The sequence below is a fragment of the Oncorhynchus keta genome, chromosome 2, assembly GCF_023373465.1.
Source record: "Oncorhynchus keta strain PuntledgeMale-10-30-2019 chromosome 2, Oket_V2, whole genome shotgun sequence".
NCBI lineage: Eukaryota > Metazoa > Chordata > Actinopteri > Salmoniformes > Salmonidae > Oncorhynchus > Oncorhynchus keta.
Genome location: NC_068422.1, coordinates 7480761 through 7507604, shown reverse-complemented (window position 1 = coordinate 7507604; position 26844 = coordinate 7480761). Strand labels below are relative to the sequence as shown.

Below are 26844 nucleotides of genomic sequence, written 5' to 3'. Positions count from 1 at the left end.
CGGGTGTGGTTGAAATAGCCAAATCCACTCGTTTGAAGGGGTGTCCACATACTGCTGTATATATAGTGTATGTGGGCCTTCTTCACTATTGTTATTTTCTAAATCTCTCTCTCTCTCTGTAGTAATCTAAACTCCTATGGTAAACAAGTACAGCAAGCATCCCCTCCTACAGTATGTCTAAGCAATCATGACATCCATCCACATCTCAGCTTAAGCCCAGACGAAGCATTGGCTTACAATTCAGGTGTCAAACCTAAAGCCACTGAGGCATAATGATTCCCCCTAAGGAAGCAGCACTGTCAGATTCAATGAGATCTGCTTTAGCTGACATGGGCATAGCAGTTGTTTTGACGGTGTCGGAGGAGGAACTACATAAGAGCCGTCAAATCCACCAGAGGCTCCTAGCATTATACCGAAAGCGGACATTGGCTACACAGAGTCACATGAACAGAAGTCCCATGCAGCCTTGTTTGAACACTGGAATGTGAGATGTGATCTTCACCTCCATTAGGCTGATAGAAACCCTCATTATTTTGTTTAATGATTTTCAACGTGAGTCATTATTTCTATATAGCCTACACTTTCTTTTCCTGAACTTCTACCGCGAGTGAGACGGATGTGGCTTCATGACAATGATCAAAAGAGCAGCTGCTCACATTTGACAGTTCCACCTCTGACAGCACCAAAACATAATTTATGCGTGTCTCGGCTATCGCCGGTTAACGTTTGACCTAGGCCCAAATCTCCACAAGGCTGCGGACTATATCTGGGGACCTTTTTAACAAGCACACGATGAGAAGCTGTAGCTTACCTGTCTCTCCCCACAGGGTGTCAACATTGTTCATCTGAGCTCGTTCCACCTTCTCCTCGTCCTTCTCAACCTTCTCTGGCAGGTCCAGCAGGTATGACACAATCTGGTTCAAATAATGATACATTTTACACGTCCAAAAAACCCAAACAACTGAAAAATCACTTGTTATTATGAGCGGCATGCAATACTGGTAGGATCGCAGAGGGATAAACAGTCCACACACTGCAGGGAAATTACGAAAAAAATGTAAATCCTAGCAGTAGAAAACTGTCAGCTGAGTAAGTAAGGTTGGTGCCAAGCATTATGCTAATAGCAGGAGATGAGCAGAGGAGAAATTATGAAGGTACAGCATCCCCAGGTCAGGAGATTCTCAGCGAGGAAAGGCCTACCTCTGTGTATCCCATGGTGGCTGCAGCGATGAGGGCTTGCTGGACAGCTTGGCTCTTGCTGAAGGCTCCTTGTTGTTGTGGTTGTCCCATGGCCCAGTCCCACTGGATGAGGAACTTGACCACATCCATGTGGCCCCTGAGAGCTGCATGCACCACGGCACACTGACCATTATTATCTAGGTGGTCCACCTGTTGACGGACGCACACAGACAGAAACACACATAAAGTTGGTATATCCCCATTCGTCCTCAGATGATAGATGAAGATTAAAATAGATTAATCTACAAACATACTCTGTCCTCTTCTCTCTCTCTCTGTCTCTTCCTTCCCTCCTCTCCCCTATCTCTCTCATTTCTCTCCCTCTCTCCCCCTCATCTCTTCTCTCTCTCTCTCTTCCCTTCCCCTCTCTTTCTTCCCTCCCCCTCTCCCTACTCTCTCTCTCTTTCCTCCCCTTCCTCTCTCCCACTTCCCTCCCCCTCCTTCCACTCCCCTCTCTCTCGTCCTTCTCTTCACCCTCCCTCTCCCCCTCTCTCTCTTCCCTGTCCCCCTCTCTCTCTTCCCCCGTCTCCCTCCACTCCCCTCTCTCCCCATCCTCTATCCCTCCCTCTCCTCTCACTTCCGCCCTCTCTTCAACTCCCCTCTCTCTCTTCCCTCCTCTCACTCTCCCCTACCCCTTCACCTCTCTCCTTCTACTCTCTCTCTTCCCTGCCCCTCTCTCCCGCCTCTCTCTACCCCCCCCCTCTCCTCCCTCTCTCGCTCTTCCCTTTCCCCTCTCTCCCTCCTCTTCCCATCTCACCTTGGCTCTCCTTAGACACAGTGTAGTGACTATAGCCATGTGTCCCCCGGAGGCAGCATAGCCCAGTGGGGTGACACCGCTCTCTGAAGGCTGGTCTACAGAGGCCCCATACTCCAACAGGAGCCCCACCATGTCTATGTAACCCAGAAAGGCATGCACACACAGCACTGGGGCATTGTTCAACACCTCCGTCCGGTAGTTCACGTTGGCACCGCCGAGCATCAGCAACCGGCTCACCTGGGCACAGACAGATTTTACACGGTGTTATAGACAGACAAACTGTATAGAAAGTACATTTAATTTGTCAGTAGGAACAGCCCTTTAGGCGATTCACCTGGTTTGGAATACACTGGAGTTGGTTGGCCATATGTCAGAGGGAGAGCTGAAACCCTGATGAAAGCAGCAAATGTTGATATATACGGAGCCATGAGAGGGAAAGGCTTTCATTCTTAAAGGGGAAAGCAGTAAGTTACCTTGATGTTAGGAGTTAGGTATAAAGCAGTAAGTTACCTTGATGTTAGGAGTGTAGAGGGTAAAGCAGTAAGTTACCTTGATGGTAGAAGTGTAGGTGTAAAGCAGGAAGTTACCTTGATGTTAGGAGTGTAGAGGGTAAAGCAGTAAGTTACCTTGATGGTAGAAGTGTAGGTGTAAAGCAGTAAGTTACCTTGATGTTAGGAGTGTAGAGGGTAAAGCAGTAAGTTATCTTGATGGTAGAAGTGTAGGTGTAAAGCAGTAAGTTACCTTGATGTTAGGAGTGTAGAGGGTAAAGCAGTAAGTTACCTTGATGTTAGGAGTGTAGAGGTTAAGCAGTAAGTTATCTTGATGTTAGGAGTGTAGAAGGTAAAGCAGTAAGTTATCTTGATGTTAGGAGTGTAGGTGGTAAAGCAGTACGTTATCTTCATGTTAGGAGTGTAGAGGGTAAAGCAGTAAGTTATCTTGATGTTAGGAGTGCAGGTGTAAAGCAGTAAGTTATCTTGATGTTAGGAGTGCAGGTGTAAAGCAGTAAGTTATCTTGATGTTAGGAGTGTAGGTGTAAAGCAGTAAGTTATCTTGATGTAAGGAGTGTAGAGGTTAAGCAGTAAGTTACCTTGATGTTAGGAGTGTAGAGGTTAAGCAGTAAGTTACCTTGATGTTAGGAGTGTAGAGGTTAATCAGTAAGTTACCTTGATGTTAGGAGTGTAGGGGGTAAAGCAGTACGTTATCTCCATGTTAGGAGTGCAGAGTGTAAAGCAGTAAGTTATCTTGATGTTAGGAGTGTACAGCGTAAAGCAGTAAGTTATCTTGATGTTAGGAGTGTAGAGGGTAAAGCAGTAAGTTATATTGATGTTAGAAGGGTAGAGGGTAAAGCAGTAAGTTATATTGATGTTAGGAGTGTAGGGGGTAAAGCAGTACGTTATCTTGATGTTAGGAGTGTAGAGGTTAAGCAGGAATTTACCTTGATGTTAGGAGTTAGGTATAAAGCAGTAAGTTACCTTGATGTTAGGAGTGTAGAGGGTAAAGCAGTAAGTTACCTTGATGGTAGAAGTGTAGGTGTAAAGCAGTAAGTTACCTTGATGTTAGGAGTGTAGAGGGTAAAGCAGTAAGTTATCTTGATGGTAGAAGTGTAGGTGTAAAGCAGTAAGTTACCTTGATGTTAGGAGTGTAGAGGGTAAAGCAGTAAGTTACCTTGATGTTAGGAGTGTAGAGGTTAAGCAGTAAGTTACCTTGATGTTAGGAGTGTAGGTTAAAAGCAGTAAGTTATCTTCATGTTAGGAGTGTAGAGGTTAAGCAGGAAGTTACCTTGATGTTAGGAGTGTAGGTGTAAAGCAGTAAGTTATCTTGATGGTAGGAGTGTAGAGGCTAAGCAGGAAGTTACCTTGATGTTAGGAGTGTAGAGGGTAAAGCAGTAAGTTATCTTGATGTTAGGAGTGTAGAGGTTAAGCAGTAAGTTACCTTGATGTTAGGAGTGTAGAGGTTAAGCAGGAAGTTACCTTGATGTTAGGAGTGTAGAGGGTAAAGCAGTAAGGTATCTTGATGTTAGGAGTGCAGGTGTAAAGCAGTAAGTTATCTTGATGTTAGGAGTGTAGGTGTAAAGCAGTAAGTTATCTTGATGTAAGGAGTGTAGAGGTTAAGCAGTAAGTTATCTTGATGTTAGGAGTGTAGGTGTAAAGCAGTAAGTTATCTTGATGTTAGGAGTGTAGGTGTAAAGCAGTAAGTTATCTTGATGTAAGGAGTGTAGAGGTTAAGCAGTAAGTTACCTTGATGTTAGGAGTGTAGAGGTTAAGCAGTAAGTTACCTTGATGTTAGGAGTGTAGAGGTTAAGCAGTAAGTTACCTTGATGTTAGGAGTGTAGGGGGTAAAGCAGTACGTTATCTTCATGTTAGGAGTGCAGAGTGTAAAGCAGTAAGTTACCTTGATGTTAGGAGTGTAGGTGGTAAAGCAGTACGTTATCTTCATGTTAGGAGTGTAGAGGGTAAAGCAGTAAGTTATCTTGATGTTAGGAGTGTAGAGGGTAAATCAGTAAGGTATCTTGATGTTAGGAGTGTAGAGGTTAAGCAGGAAGTTACCTTGATGTTAGGAGTGTAGAGGGTAAAGCAGTAAGTTATCTTGATGTTGGGAGTGTAGAGGTTAAGCAGTATGTTATCTTGATGTTAGGAGTGTAGGTGTAAACCAGTAAGTTATCTTGATGTTAGGAGTGTAGAGGTTAAGCAGTAAGTCACCTTGATGTTAGGAGTGTAGAGGTTAAGCAGTATGTTATCTTGATGTTAGGAGTGTAGAGGGTAAATCAGTAAGTTACCTTGATGTTAGGAGTGTAGGTGTAAACCAGTAAGTTATATTGATGTTAGGAGTGTAGAGGTTAAGCAGGAAGTTACCTTGATGTTAGGAGTGTAGAGGGTAAAGCAGTAAGGTATCTTGATGTTAGGAGTGCAGGTGTAAAGCAGTAAGTTATCTTGATGTTAGGAGTGTAGGTGTAAAGCAGTAAGTTATCTTGATGTAAGGAGTGTAGAGGTTAAGCAGTAAGTTATCTTGATGTTAGGAGTGTAGGTGTAAAGCAGTAAGTTATCTTGATGTTAGGAGTGTAGGTGTTGATGTTAGGAGTGTAGAGGTTAAGCAGTAAGTTACCTTGATGTTAGGAGTGTAGGGGTTGATGTTAGGAGTGTAGAGGTTAAGCAGTAAGTTACCTTGATGTTAGGAGTGTAGGGGGTAAAGCAGTACGTTATCTTCATGTTAGGAGTGTAGAGGGTAAAGCAGTAAGTTATATTGATGTTAGGAGTGTAGGGGGTAAAGCAGTACGTTATCTTGATGTTAGGAGTGTAGAGGGTAAATCAGTAAGGTATCTTGATGTTAGGAGTGTAGAGGTTAAGCAGGAAGTTACCTTGATGTTAGGAGTGGAGGGTAAAGCAGTAAGTTACCTTGATGTTAGGAGTGTAGGTGTAAAGCAGTAAGTTATCTTGATGTTAGGAGTGCAGGTGTAAAGCAGTAAGTTATCTTGATGTTAGGAGTGTAGAGGTTAAGCAGTAAGTTACCTTGATGTTAGGAGTGTAGAGGTTAAGCAGTAAGTTATCTTGATGTTAGGAGTGTAGAGGTTAAGCAGTAAGTTATATTGATGTTAGGAGTGTAGAGGTTAAGCAGTAAGTTATCTTGATGTTAGGAGTGTAGAGGGTAAAGCAGTAAGTTATCTTGATGTAAGGAGTGTAGAGGTTAAGCAGTAAGTTATCTTGATATTAGGAGTGTAGAGGTTAAGCAGTAAGTTACCTTGATGTTAGGAGTGTAGAGGGTAAAGCAGTAAGTTATCTTGATGTTGGGAGTGTAGAGGTTAAGCAGTATGTTATCTTGATGTTAGGAGTGTAGGTGTAAACCAGTAAGTTATCTTGATGTTAGGAGTGTAGAGGTTAAGCAGTAAGTCACCTTGATGTTAGGAGTGTAGAGGTTAAGCAGTATGTTATCTTGATGTTAGGAGTGTAGAGGGTAAATCAGTAAGTTACCTTGATGTTAGGAGTGTAGGTGTAAACCAGTAAGTTACCTTGATGTTAGGAGTGTAGAGGTTAAGCAGTAAGTTACCTTGATGTTAGGAGTGTAGAGGGTAAAGCAGTAAGTTATCTTCATGTTAGGAGTGTAGGTGTAAAGCAGTAAGTTATCTTCATGTTAGGAGTGTAGGTGTAAACCAGTAAGTTATTTTGATGTTAGGAGTGTAGGTGTAAACCAGTAAGTTATCTTGATGTTAGGAGTGTAGAGGTTAAGCAGTAAGTTACCTTGATGTTAGGAGTGTAGAGGATAAAGCAGTAAGTTATCTTCATTTTAGGAGTGTAGGTGTAAAGCAGTAAGTTATCTTGATGTTAGGAGTGTAGGTGTAAAGCAGTAAGTTATCTTCATGTTAGGAGTGTAGAGGTTAAGCAGTAAGTTACCTTGATGTTAGGAGTGTAGAGGTTTCTGAGTGAGGACAGGGCAGTGGACAGGCCATCTGTGCTGTAGGAAACCCACATCCCCTGGAGGATAGATGAGGAAACCCCAACCTTCTTGCTTAGGCCCTGAAATATAAAGACATCATTTTAGCTGTCACTGCTTTGCGTTGTGCTGTGTGCATACGAAGGTGTGTGTGTGTGTGTGTGTGTGTGTGTGTGTGTGTGTGTGTGTGTGTGTGTGTGTGTGTGTGTGTGTGTGTGTGTGTGTGTGTGTGTGTGTGTGTGTGTGTGTGTGTGTGTGTGTGTGTGTGTGTGTGTGTGTGTGTGTGTGTGTGTGTAGGCAGGTAGAGTATGGTTAGGTGAACCTTGAAGATGTGTGCTTTGAGGATGTGGTGTCCCAGTTCGATGGTCTGCTGTCGGTTCAGCTTGGTCTCCTGGCGAGAAAACCAGAAGGCTAGCAGGGTGTGGCCACTCCTAAAGAGAGACAGGAGGAACATCATAAGCTACTGAACAAAAAAAAGATTAGGGTGAAGGTTAGAGTGAAGGTTAGAGATAAGGTTAGGGTTAAGGTTAGCTAGGGTTAGACTTAAGGTTAGAGTTAGAGTTTTAGAGCTAGGGTTAGAGTTAAGGTTAGGGTTAGAGTTAGGGTTGGAGTTAGGGTTAAATTTAGGGTTTTAGAGTTAGAGTTAGAGTTGGAGTTAGGGTTAGAGTGTTTGAGTTAGGGTTAGAGTTAGGTTTTTAAGGTTAGGGTTAGGGATAGGGTTTTAGAGTTAGGGTTAGAGTTTTAGAGTTATGGGGTAGGGTTAGTAGGTAGTTAGTTAAAATGTTGTTGACAGTTAGGTGAACATCTACAAAGCATCTATTTAGGACACTCCTAATAAAGTGGTACCACACTATTGGCTTGCTTCAATGTCAAAATACGCTTAATTTCATGAACATTTTAAACTGGTGGGAAATGGCCTATACGGATAAGGCTAAATTGAAATGTCCTTTTAGCATGTTACTGTACAGCCACTGAGCTCTGACATCATGTATAGCATGTTACTGTACAGCCACTGAGCTCTGATGTCATGTATAGCATGTTACTGTACAGCCACTGAGCTCTGACATCATGAAAAGCATGTTACTGTACAGCCACTGAGCTCTTATGTCATGTATAGCATGTTACTGTACAGCCACTGAGCTCTGACATCATGAAAAGCATGTTACTGTACACCCACTGAGCTCTGACATCATGTATAGCATGTTACTGTACAGCCACTGAGCTCTGACATCATGTATAGCATGTTACTGTACAGCCACTGAGCTCTGAGATCATGTATAGCATGTTACTGTACAGCCACTGAGCTCTGACATCATGTATAGCATGTTACTGTACAGCCACTGAGCTCTGAGATCATGTATAGCATGTTACTGTACAGCCACTGAGCTCTGACATCATGTATAGCATGTTACTGTACAGCCACTGAGCTCTGATGTCATGTATAGCATGTTACTGTACAGCCACTGAGCTCTGACATCATGTATAGCATGTTACTGTACAGCCACTGAGCTCTGACATCATGTATAGCATGTTACTGTACAGCCACTGAGCTCTGATGTCATGTATAGCATGTTACTGTACAGCCACTGAGCTCTGATGTCATGTATAGCATGTTAGTGTACAGCCACTGAGCTCTGACGTCATGTATAGCATGTTACTGTACAGCCACTGAGCTCTGACATCATGTATAGCATGTTACTGTACAGCCACTGAGCTCTGACATCATGTATAGCATGTTACTGTACAGCCACTGAGCTCTGACATCATGTATAGCATGTTACTGTACAGCCACTGAGCTCTGATGTCATGTATAGCATGTTACTGTACAGCCACTGAGCTCTGATGTCATGTATAGCATGTTACTGTACAGCCACTGAGCTATGATGTCATGTATAGCATGTTACTGTACAGCCACTGAGCTCTGACATCATGTATAGCATGTTACTGTACAGCCACTGAGCTCTGACGTCATGTATAGCATGTTACTGTACAGCCACTGAGCTCTGACATCATGTATAGCATGTTACTGTACAGCCACTGAGCTCTGACGTCATGTATAGCATGTTACTGTACAGCCACTGAGCTCTGATGTCATGTATAGCATGTTACTGTACAGCCACTGAGCTCCGAAGTCATGTATAGCATGTTACTGTACAGCCACTGAGCTCTGACGTCATTATAGCATGTTACTGTAAAGCCATTGACTGACGTCATTATAGCATGTTACTGTACAGCTATTTAATTTAGGCATTTATCAGTGTCCAAATCTGCCATTCTCAATCTGTATACGGTTACGAGTGTAAAGGGCTTTACATACAGTAGGTCAGACCATTTGAACAGCTGCAAACACCACTTTAATGACTTTGCCACACCACACACACATTGGCTACATTGCCACTAGCCATTAGCCTGTGAGAGAACAGTTTCCAAGATACGGTAACGCCAAGAATAGGGTTCCAATGACTCTGGTTCCAGTAGCTTTCCCCAGGTTCTCAGGTTTCCAGAAATCCTGGTTGATGGATTTTTCCTCCTGATTCCAGGAATCTTCTAACCTGGATTTATGGAAACCTAGGAATTTGGGAAAATTTTCCAGAATTGTGTTACCCTATCCAAGACTATATCAGTCTCTTGGACAGTACCCCTCCTCCACACACACACCCCAGCAGACCCATCCACCCCCTGACCTGGGGTCACAGAGGAACTTCGTCTTCTCCCCCTCCTCCCTCCAGATCAGCCACTCTCTGAATGATGGGTGAACAAACATCCTGGTCCCATCCCTTCTCTTGACCAGGAACATGGCTAGGTTGTCTACGCGCTGTGTGAAGTCCTCCCAGTCCAGTGTGCCCTGCAGCAAAGAGGGTGAAACCAAGAGAGTTAGCTTGTTAGCTGTTCAGATGGCCAGATGCTTTGCTTTGATAAGGCTGTTCTTCTTCACAGGCCCTATTGTTGCTATCCGTTATACAGCTAGTGTTAGCATGGTGGGCTCCAAAATTACTGGCACCCCTGACTGGCAATGCACAAACAATACTTTAAAAAATATAAAAAATATAATTAGAGATAAACTCAAAATATCAACATGTATGAAATAATGTATTTTATTAACGTTTCAATGGAATCCACCAAAACAATTTATTGATTTAATTAAAAATAAATGTCCTCCAAATCAAGGTTTCACAATTAATGGCACCCTTAAAGTTTATTGTACATAACATCTAACAAAATTAAAACAATAATTAAATTCCACTTATTTAAGTTTATCTAAGTCTTAAGGAACTATATTGAGCCATCACATCCTGTTTTACTAGGGCATAAAAATGAGGTAACACGCATACAATATCCCTTTGTCATCCAACACCATGAAGAAAACAAAAGAACTGGCAGTTCAAAAGAGACAGATGGTCGTAGACCTTCATAATAAAGGTTAGTTAAATAAATACCTAGTTAAATAAAGGTTAAATATTATTTTTTATCTGGTAGTGGCTACCAGAGCAATTACAAAAAAGTTCAAAAGAAATGGAACAGTTGAAAACCTCACGGGTAGAGGACGCAAATGCATTTTGCCCCCCAGGATAGGGAGGAGGATGGTGAGAGAAGCAACAAAATCCCCAAGAATCACTGTGATAGAATTGCAGGCCTTGGTGGCGTCTTGGGGTCACCAGGTTTAAAAAAGCACCATCAGAAGCCACCTCCACAACCACAGGCTCTTTGGAAGGGTTGCCAGAAGAAAGCCCTTTCAGACCCCAAGACACAGACGCAAGCTCTTGGAGTTTGCCAAATGTCATTTAAATTATGACTGGAAGAAGGTGCTCTGGTCAGATGAGAGCAAAATTTAAAGTTTTGTCCAGATACAGAATCGGCAACTTTGGCATTGAAACAGAGACGCATACAAGGAGAGGCACCTCATACCCATGATGAAATATGGAGGGGGGTCGGTGGTGTTTTGGGGCTGTTTTAATTCCAGAGGTCCAGGGGCACTGGTTAAGATTGATGGCATAATAAATTCGACCAAGTATCAGGCAATTTTGGCTTACAATCTGGTTACCTCTGCCAAAAGTCTGGTACTTGACCATAGGTGGACTTTTCAACAAGACCAAAACATACCTCAAGATACACACAGAAATATTTCTGTGACGACTAAATCAATGTTCTGCCATGGCCATCTCAGTCGCCAGACCTCAATCCAATGGAAAACCTTGGGGCTGAGTGGAAGAGGGCTGTTGATAAGCACAAACCCAAGAATGTGAAGGGTCTGGAGAGGATCTGCGTAGAGGAATGGTCCATAATCCCTCCAAATGTGTTCCTTAACCTTGTCAAACATTACAGGAAAAGACTCCATGCTGTTGTCCTTGCCAGAGGTGTTGGCACTAAGTACTAAATGAGGAGTGCCAATAATTATCAAACATTGATTTTGGTCACATTTATTTTGTATTAAATAATTGTATGATTTTTTTTGTATGATTTTTTTTCCATTGAAACATTAATAAAGTTCAGTATTTCTCACATGTTTGTATTTTGAGTTTATCTCTATAATTATATTGTTTATATTTTTTTAAGTATTGTTTGTGCATTGCCAGTCAGGGGTGCCAGTCATTTTGGAGCCCACTGTAAGTGTTGTGATGTGTGTTTTGTTCTATATTGTTATTTCATTTATTGTGCATTTTTAATCCCAGCCCACATTTCCGCAGGAGGCAGTCATTGTAAATGAGAATTTGTCCTTAACTGACTTGTCTAGTTAAATAAAGTTTCAATAAAATAAATCAATAAAAGTGGGACATGTTTTCCTGTGGGAAATGCTAACAGTTTCCTGTCTGAGTAATACGTGTATTTGCCTGCAGGGAGCCGGCATTGATAGCCTGGTAGATCTGTTCGTCAGTGAGGGGGTGGAGGGTTGCCACGGCCACGTTGAGTAGGGGGAGGGCCCGTTCGAAGGACGACTGGGTAGGGAAACGCATGTTGCACTGCAACAGGTATACCTCAACCAGATTGACAGGCACCACCTGGGATCAATGAATCAATCGGTTAATTGATCAGTCAGTCAGTCAATCAATTGGTCATTATTCTACACATTTCTTAGATAGGGAGTGCAATAAAATGGCACATATAATAAAAATGAGGACTAAAATGAATAAGACAAGAAAAAAAATTAGGCAATACAACGTAGTGTAAATGGCAGGCTAACCTTGTAGCTGGAGCTCTTGAGGACCAGGTACCCCTTCTCAATAAGGTCAAAGGTGAGTTTTAGGTACAGATAGGAGCCCTGGCTGAGGGCCTTGAGGTGGGCAGAGAGTTTGCCGAAGGTGGTGTTGTCCATCTTGCCGTTGAGAGAGATGTTGTTCTGTATCTCAGGACTGCTGTGGATGCGGTGCAGGATGTAACCTTGTAAGTCCTGGTCTATAGCATCATTCTCCTCCAGACCATCCACAGAGATATGGTGGAATGGGAGAAGCTTGGTGATCTCCTATAGGAGGGAAGTAAGGGAGGGGAGAAGGAGGAGGGGGAAGAGGATGATGAGGAGGAGAGAGAAGGATGAAGATGAATGGAAAAGGAATGCGGGAAGAAGGGATAAATGGAGAAATGAGATGGGAGAGAGGAGAATGAAGGAGGGTTAAAGAAGAAAAATCGTTGGGAGGGAAAAAGAGGTAGAACAAGATATAGAAGCCATCGAGGATCTTCCGCTGATGTCAATCTATTGACAATCTCTATCAAAAGAAAATGATACTTTTTTGGACAACTGTAACCATGTTTCCATCCAGTTTTTAATGCAAATAAAGTCACATCCTATAAAACATTTTTACGACAGCTCTGATGGAAACAGGAAGTTTCGGTACAATTTTATAAATGCTGACAGATAATTTGTTCATTCGTCATGGTGTGATCTTTTTGTGTCGGTAAAATTGCGGTGGAAACGCCTTTATGAGCAAATATTTACAGTTGAAGTCAGAAGTTTACATACACTTAGGTTGGAGTCATTAAAACTCGTTTTTCAACCACTCCACAAATTTCTTGTTAACAAACTATAGTTTTGGCAAGTTGGTTAGGACTACTAACCAACTTTGTGCATGACACAAGTCATTTTTCCAACAATTGTTTACAGACAGATTATTTCACTTATAATTCACTGTGTCAAAATTCCAGTGGGTCAAAGGTTTACATGCACTGATTTGACTGATTTGACTGTGCCTTTAAACAGCTTGGAACGAAAATGATGTCATGGGTTTAGAAGTTTCTGATAGGCTAATTGACATAATTTGAGTCAATTGTAGGTGTACCCGTGGATGTATATCAAGGCCTACATCCAAACTCAGTGCCTTTTTGCTTGACATCATGGGAAAATCAAAAGAAATTAGTCAAGACCTCAGAAAAAAAATTGTAGACCTCCACAATTCTGGTTCATCCTTGGGAGAAATGTCCAAATGCCTGAAGGTACCACGTTCATCTGTACAAACAATAGTACGCAAGTATAAATACCGCTCAGGAAGGAGACGCTTTCTGTCTCTTAGAGATGAACGTACTTTGGTGCGAAACGTGCAAATCAATCCCAGAACAACAGCAAAGGACCTTGTCAAGACGCTGGAGGAAACAGGTACAAAAGTATCTATATCCACAGTAAAACAAGTCCTATATCGACATAACCTGAAAGGCCGCTCAGCAAGGAAGAAGCCACTACTCAAAAACAGCCATAAAAAAGCCAGACTACGGTTTTTAACTGCACATGGGGACAAAGATCGTACTTTTACAGAAATGTCCTCTGGTGTGATGAAACAAAATAGAACTGTTTGGCCATAATGACCATCGTTATGTTTTGAGGAAAAAGGGGGAGTCTTGCAAGCCGAAGAACACCATCCCAACCATGAAGCACGGGGTGGCAGCATCATGTTCTGGGGGTGCTTTGCTGCAGGAGGGACTGGTGCACTTCACAAAATAGATGGCAACATTAGGGAGGAAAATTATGTGAATATATTAAAGCAGCATCTCAAGACATCAGTCAGGAAGTTAAAGCTTGGTCACATCCTTCCAAAGTTGTGGCAAAATGGCTTAAGGACAACAAAGGCAAGGTATTGGAGTGGCCATCGCAAAGCTCTGACCTCAATCCTATAGAAAATGTGTGGGCATAACTGAAAAAGTGTGTGAGAGCAAGGAGGCCTACAAACTTGACTCAGTTACACCAGCTCTGTCAGGAGGAATGGGCCAAAATTCACCCAACCTATTGTGGGAAGCTTGTGGAAGGCTACCAAAAATGTTTGACCCAAGTTAAACAATTTAAATGCAATACTACCAAATACTAATTGAGTGTATGTAAACTTCTGACCAACTGGGAATGTGATGAAAGACATAAAAGCTGAAATAAATCCTTCTCTCTACTATCAATCTGACATTTCACATTCTTAAAATGAAGTGGTGATCCTAACTGACCTAAAACAGGGCATTTCTCAAGGATTAAATGTCAGGAATGGTGAAAAACGGAGTTTAAATGTATTTGGCTAAGGTGTTTGTAAACTTCCGACTTCAACTATAAATAATATACATCATATAAAAAGTAAACGTTGGAGTCACTCGATGATATGTTGTGTGGTCCTCCCACATTGACTCAGGAAAGCAGTTTATTAGACTAAATATGAAAGAAGTTATGAACTTCACAGGGTGGTGAAAGTGCAAGGTGATGAGCTTGATGCTCCTTTCCAATAAATATCGAGGGTCTTATTCTGGTGACATGATGATCAATGCTTGGCTGACGTTGGAGAAATTCAAATAGCCTTGATTTTATCCATAATATTCTCATCATGTAGGTTAGGTAGCCTACCCACACCGTATCTGTGAGCTGTTGGCTAGATAGAGCACACGTGCCAAGACCAGAGCAGGCACATATGTTATTTAACCCAACAGTTTTTTGTAACAGAATTACCGGTAGAGTTGAAAATGTTATAGATTTTTATTCACTACATTACATTTTTATTCACTACAACTTAAGCGAAGAAGTACATTTTGTGTCACTAAGCCGTCACACACTGATTTTTATCATCAACCAGTGAATTAAATGGAAACACACCACTGGTAGGAAAATGTGCATATTTTCTTAATGCGGATTATAGAATATTCGCATGAAAACCTTCTGCCAATTGGATGGAAATGTAGCTAGTGTTAATGGTTGTTTTTTAAAACGGACTCTTATTAGAAAGGTAGAGGACTGTATCTACCTGCAATGTGGTCCTGACCGTGACCACCAGTTTGAGCCAGGGGGGAAACAAGCTGATGGTTTTGCTGAGGAAGGAGACAATGGTGTCTCCGTAGTCAGGCTTGTGGAACTCTGCTTCATTTAGTCCATCTATCAGGATGACCAGGTCTTCTTCAGAGACGATCTTCCTCTCTGGAAAAACACACAGAGGAAATAGTCAATATTGACCAAAAAAACTGCAAATGCTCTGCCTAATGTACTCAGACCTTTATTGCTAAAATCAAGAAAACATACACTATATATACAAAAGTATGTGGACAGCACTTCAAATGAGTGACTTTCAATGTGGCACCGTCATAGGATGCCACCTTTTCAACAAGCCAGTTCGTCAAATTTATGCCCTGCTAGAGCTGCCCCGGTCAACTGTATGTGCTGTTATTGTGAAGTGGAAATATCTAGGAGTAACAAGTGGTAGGCCACACAAGCTCACAGAATGGGACCGCCGAGTGCTGAAGTGCATAGCACGTAAAAAATTGTCTGTCCTCGGTTGCAACACTTACTACCGAGGTCCAAACTGGCTCTGGAAGCAACGTCAGCACAATAACTGTTTGTCGGCAGCTTCAATGGGTGTCCATGGCCAAGCAGCAACACACACCAAGATCACCATGTGCAATACCAAGCGCCGGCTGGAGTGGTGTAATGCTTGCCGCCATTGGACTCTGGAGCAGTAGAAATGCGTTCTTTGGAATGATGAATCACGCTTCACCATCTGGCAGTCCAGTGGACAAATCTGGGTTTGGCGGATGCCAGGAGATCGCTACAGTACCTGGCTCAATGCATAGTGCCAACTGTAAAGTTTGGTGGAGGAGGAATAATGGTCTGGGGATATTTTTCATAGTTCAGGCTAGGCCCCAAAGTTCCAGTGGAGGCAAATCTCAACGCTACAGCATACAATGACATTGTAGACAATTTTATGCTTCCAACTTTGTGTCAACAGTTTGGGGAAGGCCCTTTCCTGTTTCAGCATGACAATGCCCCTGTGCACAAAGTGTGGTCCATACAGGAATGGTTTGTCGAGATCATGTGGAAGAACTTGACTGGCCTGCACAAAGCCCTGACCTCAACCCCATCGAACAACTTTGGGATGAATTGGAACGCCGACTGTGAGCCAGGCCTAATCGAACAACATCAGTGCCCGACCTCACTAATGCTCTTGTGGCTGAATGGAAGCAAGTCCCTGCAGAATTTTTTTCACCTTTATTTAACCAGGTAGGCCAGTTGAGAACAAGTTCTCATTTACAACTGCGACCTGGCCAAGATAAAGCAAAGCAGTGCGACAAACACAACAACAAAGTTACACATAAACAAACGTACAGTCAATAACACAAAAGAAAAGAAAAATAGACAAATCTATGTACAGTGTGTGCAAATGTAGAAGAGTAGGAAGGTAGGCAATCAATAGGCCCTAGAGACTAAAATAATTACAATTTAGTATTAATACTGGAGTGATAGATGTGCAGATGCAAGTAAATATACTGGGGTTCAAAAGAGCAAGAGTGTAAGTAATAATATGGGGATGAGGTAGTTGGGTATGCTATTTACAAATTGGCTGTGTACAGGTACAGTGGTCAGTGAGCTGCTCAGACAGCTGATGCTTAAAGTTAGAGCGGGAGATATAAGACTCCAGCTTCAGAGATTTTTGCAATTTGTTCCAGTCATTGGCAGCAGAGAACTGGAAGGAAAGGCAGCCAAAGGAAGTTTTGCCTTTGGGGATGACCAGTGAAATATACCTGCTGGAGCACATGCTAGGGGGTGTTGCTATGGTGACCAGTGAACTGAGGTAAGGCAGGGCTTTACCTAGCAAAGACTTATAGATGACCTGGAGCCAGTGGGCTTGGCGACAAATATGAAGCAAGGGCCAGCCAACGAGAGTATACCGGTCGCAGTGTTGGGTAGTATATGGGGCTTCGGTGACAAAACTGATGGCCCTGTGATAGACTACAACCAGTTTGCTGAGTAGAGTGTTGGAGGCTATTTTGTAAATGACATTGCCGAAGTCAAGGATCGGTAGGATAGTCAGTTTACGAGGGTAAGTTTGACCGCATAAGTGAAGGAGGTTTTGTGGCAAAATAGGAAGCCGACAACATCTAGTGGAAAGCCTTCCCAGAAGACTGGCTGTTATAGCAACAAAGGTTTGGGTAATCCTATGGCAGCAAACTCCATATTAATGCCCATGATTTTGGAATGAGATGTTTGACGAGCACATACTTTTGGTCAGGTTGTGTATGTTTTGAGGATCATATTCATAGTATAATCAATGTGAGCAGAGACTGAGTCACGAGGAGTAGAGATAGTTGTATCACCTTTTTAGAGGGCATTCATGGGTTCTAGGTATGTGTCCCAAATGGCATCCTATTTCTTATATAGACCAGAGATTCCCTATATAGGGCACAACTTTTAACCAGGGCCTATAGGGAACTACTTGTAACCAGGATCTATAGGGTTCTGGTCCAAAAGAGTGCAATATATAGCTAATAGGGTGCCATTTGCGATGTAGACCAGAACTCACCTCTATAGAGAGCATCCAGGGATCCTAGAACTCCTAGTAGAGTTATCTATGATAGTTATCTAAGGGTGTATAATAGCAGCAGATAATAGCAGCAGAGAGTTGTATCACCTTTGTAGAGGACATCCAGGGGTTCTAGGACTCCTCTTCTGAAGGAGGCCAGGGGATCCTTAACACAGGAGCGCAGACTGAGAATACTCTGTAGGTGTGGCTCCCTGAGCAGCAGCTCTCTGTAGGCGATGAGCTGCGGCGAGCGACACAGCAACGCTGCCACGTTGTGGACAAACTCCGGCACCAGGCACGTGTAGGCGTTGTCCGCCTGGCAGTAGTGGTACGCCACCACCTGGGGGCGATAGAGAGGGGGATACGTGATAGTCAGGTCAGTAAAATGGGATGGAAAATACAATATTGGGTTGAGAGAGAGAGAGATGTGTGACGGGGCTGGTAATATTGCTGGGCATGGTGCTGGGGAGAGGGATGTGTGATGGAGCTGGGAATGGGGCTGGGAATGGTGTGGGGAAATGGTGCTGGGGGAGGGATGTGTGATGGAGCTGGGAATGGGGCTGTGAATGCTGGGGAGAAGGATGTGTGAAGGGGCTGGGAATGGGGCTGTGAATAAGGATGTGAGGGATGTGGCTGGTGAGGGGGATGGGGCTGGGGAGAGGGATGGGGCTGGGGGAGGGATGGGGCTGGGTAGAGGAATGGGGCTGGGGATGGGGGTTGGAGCTGGGAATGGGACTGGGACTGGGGAGAGGGATGAGGATGGGGCTGGGGGAGGGATAGCTCTGGGAGAGGGATGGGGCTGGGGAGGGGGATGGGGCAGGGAATAGGACTGGGACTGGGGAGAGTGATGAGGATGGGGCTGGGGGAGGGATGGGGCTGGGTATGGGCTGGAGATGGGGTTGGAGGTGGGGATGCAGGCGGAGGCGGGGCTGGAGGCATAGCTTGATGTGGGGCTACAAATGGCATCTGTCTCCCCTGTTTAGGGTTTAGGGAAGGGGAGACTGGGGCTATAGTGTGATGATGTGAGTGTTGTGGGGATTTCGGGAAGCCACTAAGCACCACCTCATACATCAGTCATACCTTATTTAACAGTCTAGACATGTTAATAAATGTTAACAAGTTTACTCCAGAGAAAAGGTTGTAAGAATGTTTATAGGCCAAAATGGACATCTGTAATCTAAAGAGCCTTGCGTACTGATGTCTCAAATGTGAAACTTGAAACTGATCCAATATCCACACTAGCGTGCCACTTAATATGAAGTTGGACATGCATTTTAAGTGGTATGCTAGCTAGACAATGAGGGTATAATCTTTTTTGGAGGTTTTATATATTTTTTTTTACCTGAGATGCCAGTCTCCTCATGGTCTCCTCCTGGCGTGGTCTCATCTCGGGGGTCCCGGGACAGCTTCCCCCTCCCAGGGTACCTGTGCTGTGGGACGGCTGGGTAAGGGGGAGCTCTCCATCTGAGGAATCGCATAGAAGGAAGAGGGTTTTACCAATGGCATGGTTGTCAAACCATTATTGTGTTACCTTAAAGGGGATATCTGCGTTTCAAACATTAACAAAACGGATACGCCGCCTCTGTTTTGGAGAACAGAAATGTTTTTAAGAAATGTAATTGAAAGATGAGTTGTTGGGTGTGGTCATTTTAACAACACTCTCTAATAGTAGGTATCTGAGCCTACGTTTGGGTGAGGCCTGCGGAGAGTCAGAGGCCATCTGTCTCATGCGTGTTCCGTGGCAGCTCAGCGCCACCAGACGAGAGATGATGGCCGTCTTGCCGTAACCGATGTTGCCCACGACAACCACACCGCGGTTGGTGCTGTTTTTGCCACTGTTGAGATGGGCGTCGACCTCCTGGAACAGCCAGTCACGGCCGGTGAAGATGGAGTCCATGGTGATGCTGGGCACCTCGAAGAGGAGGGGCTTCAGGGAGATGACAGGTGGCCGGTACGGAGCGAACCGCACTGGAGGGGGAGAGCGGGAGGATGACAGTTAAAACGGTTGCTACCATTACATTGACCTACGGTGAGTCCTGACTGTCATGGGACTGCCTCAGGGTTAGGTAGGTTACTTTATTTTGATCTTGTCTCCTCAACCCACCCGCTTAACCAGGAAGCCAGCCACTCCATTGTGTCTGAGGAAACACTGTTCACCTGACGACTGAGGTCAGCCTGCAGGCGCCTGGCCCGCCACAAGGAGTCGCTAGAGCACGATGAGCCATGTAGCCAAACCCTCCCCTAACCCGCATGACGCTGGGCCAATTGTGCGGCACCCTATGGGACTCCCGCTCACGGCCGGTTGTGATACAGCCCGGGATCGAACCATGGTCTGTAGTGACACCTCTGTGATGCAGTGCCTTAGACCACTGCACCACCCGGGAGGCCCGGTAGAGTACTTTCTAAATGTAATCTGTTACAGTTACTAGTTATCTGTCCAAAATTGTAATCAGTAACGTAACTTTTGGATTACCCAAACTCAGTAATATAATCTGATTACTTTCCCCCTAAAACATTTGCAGTTTCACTGTCATTACGGGGTATTGTGTGTAGCTGGGTGAGATGTTTTTTATTAATCCATTTTGAATTCAGGCTGTAACACAACAAAATGTGGAATAAGTCAATGGGTGGAGCTATATGGAAATATTTGGAACTATAGGGAGCTACAGTGGCAAGAAAATGTATGTGAACCACTTTGGAAATTCCTGGATTTCTGCATAAATTGGTCATAGAATTTGATCTGAACTTCATCTAAGTAAAAACAATAGACAAACACAGTCTGCTTAAACTAATATGCACAAACAATTATAAGTTTTCATGACTTTATTGAACACACTGTATAAACATTCACAGTATAGGGTTGAAAAAGTATGTAAACCCTTGGATTTAATAACTAGTTGACCCTCCTTTGGCAGCAATAACCTCAACCAAATGTTTTCTGTAGTTGCGAATCAGACATGCACAACGGTCAGGAGGAATTTTGGACCATTCCTCTTTACAAAACTGTTTCAGTTTATGTCTAGTTCCTGGGATGTCTGGTGTGAACCGCTGTCTTGAGGTCATGCCACAATCAGGATGAGGTCAGGACAGAAGGTGTATTTTCTTCCCTTGAAGTCATGCTGTTGTTGATTTACTTCTGTGGTTTGGGTTGTTGTCCTGTTGCATCACCCAACTTCTGTTGAGCTTCAATTGGTGGACAGATAGCCTTACATTCTCCTCATGAAGTTACCCTCTAAGGGTACAGCAAGCCCCATACCCCTCTCCCTGTCTCCTACACCCAGGCTGCTGTGGTCAGAGAGAAGTCGTAAATTCCTGGAGGAGATGATCTCCTCATGGCCACAGTATAGAGAGAGAGTAAAGTTTCATAGGGAGAACAAAGGAATTTCTTCCACCTCACAGAACTTGAGGTCCAAACAACATTTATGTTCTGGAGAAGGTATAAAAGATTGGTGAAGAATCCAGCTACGAACTGGTCCATTTAGTACAATTTTGTGAAACTCATGGGAGACAATACAGCCACATTACCATAACGCTGTTTATATATTAGCCTCAGATATGATTGTTGTATAAGATGAATGAGTGAAGATGATACTGTTTGTAAAATTGTGTAATGTGATTTTGGACTGTTTAATGAAGGAAACTCCAATTCCCTTTTGAGTTTAACTACATCAGAGGACCGCCCATGCGCCCAGTTAGGACCTGGCGTCATGAGACAGCCTTTTTCTGCTCTCCCGAATAAAACCCCCACTTTGAGAATTTCTCAACAGACCATGTTGCTCTCAATTACGAGAGGACAAAGGTTGCAGATCAGCTTGCCTCAATAACGAGAGGGCCAAGGTTTGAGACCAGACTGCTGAATCTTTTAACCGAAAACCGCCGAAACATCTGTCCATAACAACATGAATGAATGTCCCTCTGAACTATTCATTCTAACCACGACAGAGAGGGCGGACAAACTCTCCATCAGAAACAAACTTTTCAACAGAGACCCCGACGACACACAGCGTAAATATATATATTGATTGCAGTTCTTCCAGAATGAGTGAGCGTTCATGTGCAAAGGATTAGCATTTCAATTGTTATAATTATCAACTGTGTGTTGTTTTATCTCAGTCGACCCCCACTTCCCTTTTGTACACCAAGCCGCAATGCCGGTTTAGCCCACTAGGGCACATTCCCCTATAATTTCTTGAAACCATATTTACTTTGTTTGTGTGTGCACTTCTGTGATTGTTTAGTTAGTTAATAAATAAATGATTTAAGACAATTGACTGTATGGATGACTCATAGTGAAGACTGGGTTCGTGGAGATAACTAACAATTTACAACGTTTAAATGAGACTAACGTGAGGTAAAGAAGAATTCATTAATCAGAAGACTATTGATATGAAAATATCTGAAAAATTATATTAGGAAAATTATAACCTTGTAATCTGAATATTTTCCTTGGTGCCCTGACATCTTAGTTAATTACAGTTACATGATTAATCAGTTTAATTGCATAATAATAATTACAGAGAATCTTTGATAAAGATTAATCTTCAGTTTAATGATGCCAAAGACACAACACCTGCAAAATGTCTTGATAAACTTGGGAATTCATTTTTTCGTTGATACTTTGGTATCAAAATATATATTTAATATTTTGTTAATATTAAGACACATATTTGAGATTTGAGATTGTACCATCTTTCAAGAGTCACTGAAACACTGCTGGCTTTCCACTGGTTGTGTCACGCCTTGGCCATTGTATTTTGTGTTTTTGTTATATGTTTGGGTAGGCCAGGGTGTGACATGGGTTTATATGTTGTGTTTCGTATTGGGGTTTGTATTAATTGGGATTGTGTATGATTAGGGGTGTGTCTAGTTAGGCTTGGCTGCCTGAGGCGGTTCTCAATTGGAGTCAGGTGATTCTCGTTGTCTCGGATTGGGAACCGCATTTAGGTAGCCTGAGTTCGCGTTGTATTGTGTGGGTGATTGTTCCTGTCTCTGTGTAGATTCACCAGATAGGCGCGGTCACTTTGGTTTTTCTTTTTACTTGTTTTGGAAGAGAACGAGCGCCATTCTCGAATCGTTTGGAAGGATAATATTGATGGGGATTCTAAAGCTGACGGTGAAGGACGTGTTTTGTTTCCAAGGCAACTCGTTGGAGGGAGCATACGACGTGGTGCTATATACAGAGGAAAAACACGATGATATCCTGAGAAGGGCAAGAGCGGTGGGAGGTGAGAGGCCGATGTGCCACTACGAAATAACAAGCCTGGCGAAGAATAACTTTAGGGTTGTAACTGTCAACATTTACAACCCTCATGTTAAGGACGAAGAGGTGAGGGCTTTTCTGGGGAGATACATGGATAACGTCTCCTCAGCAAGGCACCTCAAAGACTCCCTTGGGTTTTGGAATGGGAGGAGAGGCTTCCAGGCCCTCCTCAGAGAGGACCCAAGGGGACATGGTGGCTACCTCCATCCTCCTGCTATGTTCTCCCTAGGGGCTGACAGGGGGACGTTGTTTTATGCACGTCAGCCCCCATTTTGCAGGCGCTGTATGGCCTACGGTCACATATTCGCCTCATGCAGTGCAAGAAAATGCAGATTTTGTGCATCTGAGGATCACGAGGCGAGGGATTGTGACAAGCCTAAGACATGCCATGGGTGTGGCTCGTCAGCACACCTGTGGAGGGGGTGCCCGGCCCGTCAGAGGTCATATGCGTCTGCGGCTGGGGGGGGGGGGAGCAGGAGCGGGTGATGGGGGAAGAAGAGGAGGGGAAGTTACTAGTTACTATGCTACACCAGAACAGCTCTCTCCTATCCCACTGTAATCACCAAGATACTACACCAGTACAGCTCTCTCCCCTCCTACTGTAATCACCAAGATACTACACCAGAACAGCTCTCTCCTATCCCACTGCAATCACCAAGATACTACACCAGTACAGCTCTCTCCTCTCCTATTGTAATCACCAAGATACTACACCAGTACAGCTCTCTCCTCTCCTACTGTAATCACCAAGACACTACACCAGTACAGCTCTCTCCTCTCCTATTGTAATCACCAAGATACTACACCAGTACAGCTCTCTCCTCTCCTACTATAATCACCAAGATACTACACCAGTACAGCTCTCTCCCCTCCTACTGTAATCACCAAGATACTACACCAGTACAGCTCTCTCCTCTCCTACTGTAATCACCAAGATACTACACCAGTACAGCTCTCTCCCCTCCTATTGTAATCACCAAGATACTACACTAGTACAGCTCTCTCCTCTCCCACTGTAATCACCAAGATACTACACCAGTACAGCTCTCTCCTCTCCTATTGTAATCACCAAGATACTACACCAGTACAGCTCTCTCCTCTCCTACTGTAATCACCAAGATACTACACCAGTACAGCTCTCTCCCCTCCTACTGTAATCACCAAGATACTACACCAGTACAGCTCTCTCCTCTCCTACTGTAATCACCAAGATACTACACCAGTACAGCTCTCTCCTATCCCACTGTAATCACCAAGATACTACACCAGTGCAGCTCTCTCCTCCCCCACTGTAATCACCAAGATACTACACCAGTACAGCTCTCTCCTCTCCTATTGTAATCACCAAGATACTACACCAGTACAGCTCTCTCCTCTCCTACTGTAATCACCAAGATACTACACCAGTACAGCTCTCTCCCCTCCTACTGTAATCACCAAGATACTAAACCAGCACAGCTCTCTCCTCTCCCACTGTAATCACCAAGATACTACACCAGTACAGCTCTCTCCCCTCCTACTGTAATCACCAAGATACTACACCAGTACAGCTCTCTCCTCTCCTACTGTAATCACCAAGATACTACACCAGTACAGCTCTCTCCTATCCCACTGTAATCACCAAGATACTACACCAGTACAGCTCTCTCCTCTCCTATTGTAATCACCAAGATATTACACCAGTACAGCTCTCTCCTCTCCTACTGTAATCACCAAGATACTACACCAGTACAGCTCTCTCCTCTCCTATTGTAATCACCAATATACTACACCAGTACAGCTCTCTCCTCTCCCACTGTAATCACCAAGATACTACACCAGTACAGCTCTCTCCACTCCTATTGTAATCACCAAGATACTACACCAGTACAGCTCTCTCCTATCCCACTGTAATCACCAAGATACTACACCAGTACAGCTCTCTCCTATCCCACTGTAATCACCAAGATACTACACCAGTACAGCTCTCTCCTATCCCATTGTAATCACCAAGATACTACACCAGTACAGCTCTCTCCCCTCCTACTGTAATCACCAAGATACTACACCAGTACAGCTCTCTCCTCTCCTACTGTAAACACCAAGATACTACACCAGTACAGCCCTCTCCTATCCCACTGTAATCACCAAGATAATACACCAGTACAGCTCTCTCCTCTCCTACTGTAATCACCAAGATACTACACCAGTACAGCTCTCTCCCCTCCTACTGTAATCACCAAGATACTACACCAGAACAGCTCTCTCCTATCCCACTGTAATCACCAAGATACTACACCAGTACAGCTCTCTCCTCTCCTATTGTAATCACCAAGATACTACACCAGTACAGCTCTCTCCTCTCCTACTGTAATCACCAAGACACTACACCAGTACAGCTCTCTCCTCTCCTATTGTAATCACCAAGATACTACACAAGTACAGCTCTCTCCTCTCCTACTGTAATCACCAAGATACTACACCAGTACAGCTCTCTCCTCTCCTATTGTAATCACCAAGATACTACACCAGTACAGCTCTCTCCTCTCCCACTGTAATCACCAAGATACTACACCAGTACAGCTCTCTCCACTCCTATTGTAATCACCAAGATACTACACCAGTACAGCTCTCTCCTATCCCACTGTAATCACCAAGATACTACACCAGTACAGCTCTCTCCTATCCCACTGTAATCACCAAAATACTACACCAGTACAGCTCTCTCCTTTCCCACTGTAATCACCAAGATACTACACCAGTACAGCTCTCTCCTCTCCTACTGTAATCACCAAGATACTACACCAGTACAGCTCTCTCCCCTCCTACTGTAATCACCAAGATACTACACCAGAACAGCTCTCTCCTATCCCACTGTAATCACCAAGATACTACACCAGTACAGCTCTCTCCTCTCCTATTGTAATCACCAAGATACTACACCAGTACAGCTCTCTCCTCTCCCACTGTAATCACCAAGATACTACACCAGTACAGCTCTCTTCACTCCTATTGTAATCACCAAGATACTACACCAGTACAGCTCTCTCCTATCCCACTGTAATCACCAAGATACTACACCAGTACAGCTCTCTCCTATCCCACTGTAATCACCAAGATACTACACCAGTACAGCTCTCTCCTCCCCCACTGTAATCACCAAGATACTACACCAGTACAGCTCTCTCCCCTCCTACTGTAATCACCAAGATACTACACCAGAACAGCTCTCTCCTATCCCACTGTAATCACCAAGATACTACACCAGTACAGCTCTCTCCTCTCCTATTGTAATCACCAAGATACTACACCAGTACAGCTCTCTCTCTCCTACTGTAATCACCAAGATACTACACCAGTACAGCTCTCTCCTCTCCTATTGTAATCACCAAGATACTACACCAGTACAGCTCTCTCCTCTCCCACTGTAATCACCAAGATGCTACACCAGTACAGCTCTCTCCACTCCTATTGTAATCACCAAGATACTACACCAGTACAGCTCTCTCCTCTCCTATTGTAATCACCAAGATACTACACCAGTACAGCTCTCTCCTCTCCTACTGTAATCACCAAGATACTACACCAGTACAGCTCTCTCCCCTCCTACTGTAATCACCAAGATACTAAACCAGCACAGCTCTCTCCTCTCCCACTGTAATCACCAAGATACTACACCAGTACAGCTCTCTCCCTTCCTACTGTAATCACCAAGATACTACACCAGTACAGCTCTCTCCTCTCCTACTGTAATCACCAAGATACTACACCAGTACAGCTCTCTCCTATCCCACTGTAATCACCAAGATACTACACCAGTACAGCTCTCTCCTCTCCTATTGTAATCACCAAGATACTACACCAGTACAGCTCTCTCCTCTCCTACTGTAATCACCAAGATACTACACCAGTACAGCTCTCTCCTCTCCTATTGTAATCACCAATATACTACACCAGTACAGCTCTCTCCTCTCCCACTGTAATCACCAAGATACTACACCAGTACAGCTCTCTTCACTCCTATTGTAATCACCAAGATACTACACCAGTACAGCTCTCTCCTATCCCACTGTAATCACCAAGATACTACACCAGTACAGCTCTCTCCTATCCCACTGTAATCACCAAGATACTACACCAGTACAGCTCTCTCCTATCCCATTGTAATCACCAAGATACTACACCAGTACAGCTCTCTCCCCTCCTACTGTAATCACCAAGATACTACACCAGTACAGCTCTCTCCTCTCCTACTGTAAACACCAAGATACTACACCAGTACAGCTCTCTCCTATCCCACTGTAATCACCAAGATACTACACCAGTACAGCTCTCTCCTCTCCTAGTGTAATCACCAAGATACTACACCAGTACAGCTCTCTCCCCTCCTACTGTAATCACCAAGATACTACACCAGAACAGCTCTCTCCAATCCCACTGTA

General features: G+C 43.8%; 1 protein-coding gene across 1 annotated transcript in view; it reads right to left on the bottom strand.

The window, feature by feature from the left end:
* LOC118380780 (protein TANC2-like) overlaps positions 1–26844 on the bottom strand; it is a 159842-nt gene that overhangs the window by 42550 nt on the left and 90448 nt on the right. Inside the window, exons 6-17 of the mRNA XM_052471256.1 lie at positions 18850–19131; positions 18506–18627; positions 17272–17503; positions 14617–14786; positions 11601–11879; positions 11251–11418; positions 9106–9266; positions 6744–6852; positions 6382–6504; positions 1997–2233; positions 1201–1389; positions 812–914 (exon numbers count right to left, since the gene is read on the bottom strand). Coding sequence (XP_052327216.1) covers positions 812–914; positions 1201–1389; positions 1997–2233; positions 6382–6504; positions 6744–6852; positions 9106–9266; positions 11251–11418; positions 11601–11879; positions 14617–14786; positions 17272–17503; positions 18506–18627; positions 18850–19131 — 2175 coding nt within the window. The remainder of the gene's footprint in view (positions 1–811; positions 915–1200; positions 1390–1996; positions 2234–6381; positions 6505–6743; positions 6853–9105; positions 9267–11250; positions 11419–11600; positions 11880–14616; positions 14787–17271; positions 17504–18505; positions 18628–18849; positions 19132–26844) is intronic.